Source organism: Anopheles aquasalis, chromosome 2, assembly GCF_943734665.1.
Source record: "Anopheles aquasalis chromosome 2, idAnoAquaMG_Q_19, whole genome shotgun sequence".
Taxonomy (NCBI): domain Eukaryota; kingdom Metazoa; phylum Arthropoda; class Insecta; order Diptera; family Culicidae; genus Anopheles; species Anopheles aquasalis.
The window spans coordinates 81,921,304-81,928,146 of NC_064877.1; the positions used below are offsets into that span (position 1 = coordinate 81,921,304).

At 48.8% G+C, this 6,843-nt stretch overlaps 2 protein-coding genes across 3 annotated transcripts in view; one reads left to right on the top strand and one right to left on the bottom strand.

Annotated features, from left to right (window-relative positions):
* Window positions 1–398: 398 nt before the first annotated feature.
* LOC126573437 (cyclic AMP-dependent transcription factor ATF-6 alpha) lies at window positions 399–3,488 on the bottom strand. The gene is made up of 4 exons (XM_050233574.1): window positions 3,360–3,488; window positions 2,301–3,286; window positions 2,071–2,237; window positions 399–2,004 (listed from the first exon to the last, which is right to left on the bottom strand). The coding sequence occupies exons 1-4, from the start codon at window positions 3,376–3,378 to the stop codon at window positions 915–917; spliced, it is 2,262 nt and encodes a 753-aa protein (XP_050089531.1). The 5' UTR covers window positions 3,379–3,488; the 3' UTR covers window positions 399–914.
* A 395-nt stretch (window positions 3,489–3,883) lies between these two features.
* Window positions 3,884–6,843, top strand: part of LOC126573446 (stress-activated map kinase-interacting protein 1) — a 3,522-nt gene continuing 562 nt past the window's right edge. The window contains exons 1-3 of one of the 2 annotated variants that reach the window (XM_050233592.1): window positions 3,884–4,360; window positions 4,428–6,119; window positions 6,283–6,843. The exon at window positions 6,283–6,843 is cut by the window's right edge and continues 562 nt beyond it. In XM_050233592.1, the coding sequence (XP_050089549.1) occupies window positions 4,429–6,087 (1,659 nt within the window). In that variant the 5' untranslated portion in view covers window positions 3,884–4,360; window position 4,428 and the 3' untranslated portion in view covers window positions 6,088–6,119; window positions 6,283–6,843. Of the gene's footprint in view, window positions 4,361–4,427 lie in introns of both variants that reach the window. The other variant, XM_050233591.1, reaches the window with a different exon arrangement.

A 6,843-nucleotide genomic window follows, 5' to 3' on the forward strand; every position in this document is an offset into this window, starting at 1 on the left:
GAAATTAATTAAACATCGGATTACGATATGGGTTAAACGGGGGGGGAACCCTTATTATAGGCTACCCACTGCAGGGCAACTGAATTCCCGTGTGGATTATGTTGGGTGGCCCCGTCCCGTTGAGAATCGGAAGGTCACTCAAGCTAGGAGACAACATTTGGGGCCGTTTGGGGCAGTAAGCCTTCATCTGATGCAGTAAGCTGCAGGCTGGATATCATTTCTAGTTGTTATCAAGTGGCGTTTAAGATAGGGTACCTTTGGCATCTTACAGCAGCGGTATTAACATTGGCTTTGCGATGGTGATCGACCATTAGAGGTTCGTCCCATATTTGGGATTGCAGGGGCTGAGCTGACATTATAATAAATTGGAAACAGCATAACATTTTGTTTTAGGTTTCACTTTTTTATTTATAAATGCCAGGGTTAGTAAACAGCTTATTTCAAGAGTAAGTAAGCTTACTTCGGCCAATACCAGCGCCACACATTCCATGAAAGTCTTTGCGTCGCGTGAGTCCATAGGTTAGTTGCCTTGAATTAGAAGTCTCATTTACAAAAATTATCGCTTTCACTTTTCTGCTAACCCTGATTGATTCCTTATTTTATTCCTCTCTATGATTTGTCTACTTTTACTGATTGTAAACCCAACTAACATATTTGTACAACTAATATATGTTATTGCACAAACTACAACCATAGCTCGGTTTGTCTACTTCCAACCAAGAAGAAATGCTTGTTAACAACTAACTATCTTTACAGTACACGGAATGCATAGGAAATTATTCGATTGCGAAAGACACGACACGCCCTGCGCTTTAATGCTCTTCCTAGTCTTGCATTTTCATTGGCACCTTTTTGTTTGATTAAATGAGATCATTGGCAGCGGAATCAACGAAACAAAGGGACAACACTCGCACTCAATTAACATGATGCTCACTTTTCAGATGTTCATTCATACGTTCGACAAAGAACGGTCGAACTGGTTGCCCATGTTGCTGAGGGATCGTTGGTTTCCGATGGGCGGTGCTATGGTTTGTCTGCAGTTTGTCTCTCGTTACCGGATGACTATTTGGCCGTCCACCTTGACTGGTGTTGGTGGCATTACGGCCAAAACCACCTGTTCCGGACTCCGCTCGCGCACGTGCCGTTTTAGGAGCATTGGAATGCGGCCGAAGGTCTCCGGGAATAGCCTTTTCCCGGATCTGTATGACCGACGTGTTCATAACTTCGCAATCGATCTGCATCAATGTGATCGTGTCCGTCCCATTACCCATCGGTCCCCCGCCAGCGACAGTAGGTAACATCAGCGACATACGCGGACGATTCGTTTTGTTGTACGCTAGGGCAGGGAGCAGGAGGTGCTCTTCGCTGAACGACACCAGATAGAACGTGTCATCACGACGACCAATCTCTTCAAAAAACTCTGCATACTTTACGTTGATGCGCGGATAGTATATCTCCAGATCGTTTGGTTTGTGCAAATGTTTCCCACGGTATGGCGTCACTTCGTTCCCGCCTATATCGGTGGTGCGTCTTTTGGATTGTCTTTTATCACCACGAAGCGTTAGCCGTTGCTGTCGCTTTTCATACGTCTTCATTTGCGCACTGATGTCCTTCATCTGTCGGTACATCGAATCGATCGTATCTTTCAGGTGGAACATTTTCGCAAAAGTATCGATACTCATATCACCTCCCGATCCGCCCTTGCTGTCGGTAAGATTTTTGTATCCATTCTCACCGATCCATCGGCGCAGTTCACTAGCCAACCGTATATTCTCCGTTTGATTTACGTAGAAAGGGCACTCCGCCGTAAAAGACGGTTCGATGGATTCCACCTTTTCCAACTCATCGAGTGCTGTTAAGTTCAGATTAATCTGGGATTTTTTGTTGGTAAACTTGTTCGCACTTTTGTTCGACCATAACAGCCCTCGAGTGTGATACGGAATTGAATCACCGGCTTGTGTTGGCTCAAGATCAACACTATCATTTGTGTTGGTCAAAAGGTTACTGAAAGGAGGAAAATATGATGATTTATAAATTTACAATAAAAATAATAGTGTTTTGAAATCTTACCCGATGGGATAAAAGTTCAGCGACACCATGAAGAGCATAGCCAGCACGAGAGCAGTATTTTTGCGAGCCGTAGGTGACATCTTCTTTGCTGATGCTTGACTGATTAGTATACTGCTTGCGGCGCAGGAACATTGTATCGCCAATCGCTGCAGCAGACATGCGTTTTCCTGTAAATAGATAATTAAATCAGCCGCATGTCCATTCGAAAGGATACTGGCCACCGAATCTACCTGACGCAGCTGTGCATTCTCATTAGAAAGCTCCTGGATACGATCCTCCAACGAGGAAACGTATTCTTTCTTCTTCATCCGCGATTCATAAGCAGATTGGCGGTTTTTGATCATGCGCTGGTGTTTCTTGAGCGTTTTTTCGTCGATGGACGGTGGATCGGAAGTACTCGTTCCTGATGGCCGCATCATTGGTATCGTTAATGGAACTGAAGAGACGGTTTCCGGCCTTGTCACTGGAGGAGCACTTTTATTCTGCACGAGCGCTAACGGTGGAAGTACCGCTGGTATTTCAACTGGCTTACTTTGAACTGTTGGTTTAACGATCTTGGCAGGAACGATCGGTCCATTGGTTGCGGTCGTTGTGGCCTTTAAAAGAATAGTGTTGTTCGTGGGTTGCTTGAGCGTGTTTGCTATCAGCGCTTTGTAATCCTTCGCGGATAGTACGATCGTTTTCTTGGTAATCGTCTTAGTAACGTTTGAGTTGGTTGAAGTTTTCGGTAGAATTTTAATGCGACGTCCACTCGCTATCGTACCGGTGTCAGAGTGCTTCGTTCCACATGGCTTTGATTGTTGCTGGCACACCTGCGACGGACTCACGGGGCCTAGAGGCGAAATGGGAGGGCTCTCGAAATGCATCGGCACCACGTGACAGGATTCGAACCCGCCGGATGATGGGATCGACTCAAAACTTTGCTGACTCCCGGCCGGAGATGGTGTGTCCCTGCTCGACGGTGATGAGCCGTCCGTTGACTCAGCCTGCGATTGATGGATGTCATTCAGGAAATCGTCGGGGTTAATGAACTCTCCGCCGTACTGGCCGGAAGCGAGAGCCTGCATGGTCTGCTCATTCACCACACTGCACGAGGGCGGATCCGGCTGCAGCAGCAAATCACACAACCCGTAGTTGGCCGGCAAATCCATCCCGGATTCGTACATTCCCGAGCAGAGGTACTCATGCTCCAGCGAAAGATCAAAATCGTTGTGAACTGTGGGGCGAGGTAGGCAACAAAACAAAATGAGATTTCCTGTGAGGAAAAACACGCAAATCCAAACACCTACGTTCCAAGGACGACTCCATTATGTGCCTCGAACACTTTACATTAGAATGCAAGCAACCAAAAGCACCAGAAACCAGAGAAACCGGAAGAATTTACGCGATTTTTGCTCTTTCTGCAACCTTTTTTGCTTTTGTTGTCGGCGTATGAGGAAAAGGTTGTTATGACATTTCGGCCGACAAGAACCGTGTGCGTACACGGTATACGCGAGTGTGCGTGAAAGCGGAGCGTGTGTGCGTGAAAACCGCATTTGTAAAGGTTCCCAGCCACAATAGCAACTTTCCGGTAAGAGGAGATTGAAATGAAGTTGCCATTCTGGAGGAGTATAGCTAAGATAACTGAAATTTAGTTTATTAATTTATCGTTAAGCGAATAAATGGTGCATTTTCAATCATCGTTTGCTGGTGTGCGTGTGTTTTGGCGGTTGCTATGGTGGCCGGTGAGCTTATGGCTCCGCATCACCCAAACGTCAAACGCCCGAAAAAAAGAAAAATCGGTGAACGCAAAAACGCGAAAAAGGAATTCCCGGCGAAAAACATTTTCCTGCTCTTCGTGTCGCCGCTGCTCCTCATTTGCCGACTCCGATCGACCATTCCGGGCCATGAGCATGCAACACCACCTGTACTACTGCCTTCACTACAACCGATTGTAAACCGTAGGCCAGGTTCCGAGTGCGCGTGCTGGTCCAAACAAAACCCGCTTGCCGTCGAAAAACAGGTCTGGCCGAGTGTTTGGAATCCGGAGAAAAGTGTCCTCTTGTTTACAGCCGGCGACTTCCACGCTATCGCAATCGAAGCATCAGCGTGATGCAGCCACCATCGATCGATAAACGGCAGCAGCACGGTCAGAACTTCTCCCATCCACGATGAAGGAAACGAGGCTTTGATAAACTCAAGGACCTACCGCTACGATCGCATGCCGCAGTCGTTCTTGGATACGATCTGTCTTCCAACGCCGACGATCGCTTGGCCAGTGTGCCCCATTCGCCCCGTGAGCCGCAACCAGGTAGGTTGCAGCTTCCAGTTTGTTATTGTGATAATTCCAACCATGATTTCGGTTTCCCATTCCGCAGGATGGCCACCTACAACAATGTCCACTGGTTGCTGTCGCACATACGCAACTCGTTCATCTCGACGGACGATACCGGTGTCAGCGAGACGGTAATGGTAACGGAAGACCTTCCGCAGCAGTACGCTGCCCGGCAGCGACAAACCCTGCAACTGATGGAAGAGGAGGGTGACGGTTACGAGCCGCAATTCGATCGCATCCCATCCGAATCCATGACCCCGCCGGATGGGACGGAGGAAATGGATGCACGGTTTGGGGTTGATTATCAGTACTTTTACTGCTACCCGGGGCTGGATGATACGGATGAAGAGGATGGAGACGCACTGTCACAATCGTACGACATCCAGATGGACCAGGACGGTGGTTTTCATCGGACACGCTCGAATACGGCACAGAAGCTCGAGAAGCTGGAAAAGGCACGACAGAAAGCCGCCCTCGTCAAGTCCGTCAAGCCCGTTGACCATTTGCCGCGCCCTACGGAGGAGGAACTGAAGGAAGACGATTACTTCTTCTGCCGTCGAACGGTACCGAAGGTAGTGGCGCAAGTACCATCCAGTTCGTTGCTCAGTGAACAGCTTCGGGCACACCCGACACTGCCACGGAACAAATTTCTCGAGTACGCCAAGTTTGATGGTACCGGCCACATCGAGATGCCTACGCGTACGTTTAAGATCTTTCTTACCATTCTCCCGGAGGAGCAACGTGCCTTTCCGATACAAGTGTGCGTACAGGGTGCGGCCAAGATACAGGAGTTTGTGGGGCTGATCTGTTACAAGTGCAGCATAGCACACCCGGAGCACGAACTGCGCTCCGTGGGCCACTACGCGATCTACATGGCCGAGGAGGACGGTGAGGTAGATACGGATTTTCCAGCGCTCGATATGAACGAACCGTGCTCCAAGTTTCGCTTCACACACCTCGCTCTGGCGGAACGGCGGCTTCCGAGTGCTGCCAGTCAGCAAACGTACCCTATTCAATCCACCGTCGGAGGGGCAAACGAATCATTTCGAATTGAATCGTTCGATGCAGACACGAAACGAACCAGCCTTCCTAGAAGCAAACCGACGGCTACTACGATAAAACACGAAACATCAAGTTTACCTGCACCACTGCGTTCGTTAGAAGCGGCCACTCGCTCGTTATCACTGTCGAGCGCTAATCGCGTTAGCATCCAACAACAGGAGGATCTTGATCGTATTAAGCTGCGAAGTCACACTTCGAAGATCGAGGCTCCACTGTATCGATCATTTCAGGTGCATGTGCTGCAAAAGTCGCGCCTGAAGACGCCCGTACAGCTCGGCATATCGAGCGATCGGTTCGAGATTGATCCAGTACCGCAGCGAGCAAGCAAATTTTGGAATCGACAGAAATCCGCCAACCACCCGATGGATGCTGTGGCCGCCTGTTCGATCATTGAGCAAAGGGCAGCTAAAGCAATCGTACGGCTCGTGTACAGTCCATCGAACGTAGCAGTGCTCGCCAGCAGCGAAGCAAGGATGGAGGCACCGGTTAGCTTCAAGCACTACGACATTGAAACCGACCGCAATACTGCGGAAACGATCGTTGAGAAAGTGAACAACATCCTCGAGGTACGGCTTAGCCCGGTTCGGCGAGAGTATATGCGACGCCGTGGGACACTGAAATCGCCCAACAGTAGTGCGTAGCACCAGTAGCAAGCTGGGGTCAGCCGACGAAGGTAGTAGTAACGAACAAGCAAATCAAGGAATTTATTAAGCTCCACAACTGCCATTTCGCATACGTACCATTCAACAAAACAAACACCACACTGTCTCACCCACTCACATCATGAACAATAGGAAGCAGGAGAGCAACTATTTATTTTAATCCATTCCCACCAGAAAAAGGCAACCCGTCGGCCGCTTCTCGGGCAGCTCGGGATGAATCAGTGACGGCGACGACTAGGACTACGAGGATTAGCTAGCATTAACGACCACGCGAGATGGCGATTATTAAGCTTTAATATTTATTTTCATAACAACATCAACGCAAAACCTGCATCATCCATCAACCATCTTAACCATGGGAACTGAGACTCAGAACTTATGAACTTATGATACAAAACCGATCACAGCCACAAAGCCAACATTCACAAACCAACCTAGCCATAGACTTGTCTCCCGGGCACGGCAGAGCGATTGCGGTAGATAGTGCAATTTAGATTGTTTTCCCAGGCCCATCCGGAAAGGATGATACTTATACTACTCGTCGTTTTATACAGTAAGACAAACCGAAAACCGATAAAAGTGTTCAGCCCCGAAGGTCATACGTCGCTCCTCGCAGAGTTAGTCCGGGCGTCCGTCAAGTAACCTCGCCATTGAGTCAGCTATCAGTTTAGTTCGTTAGTACACCCTGCGTCAATCGCTAAGTTCCATTCGCGAATTGGGGTGAGCAGGGCAAAG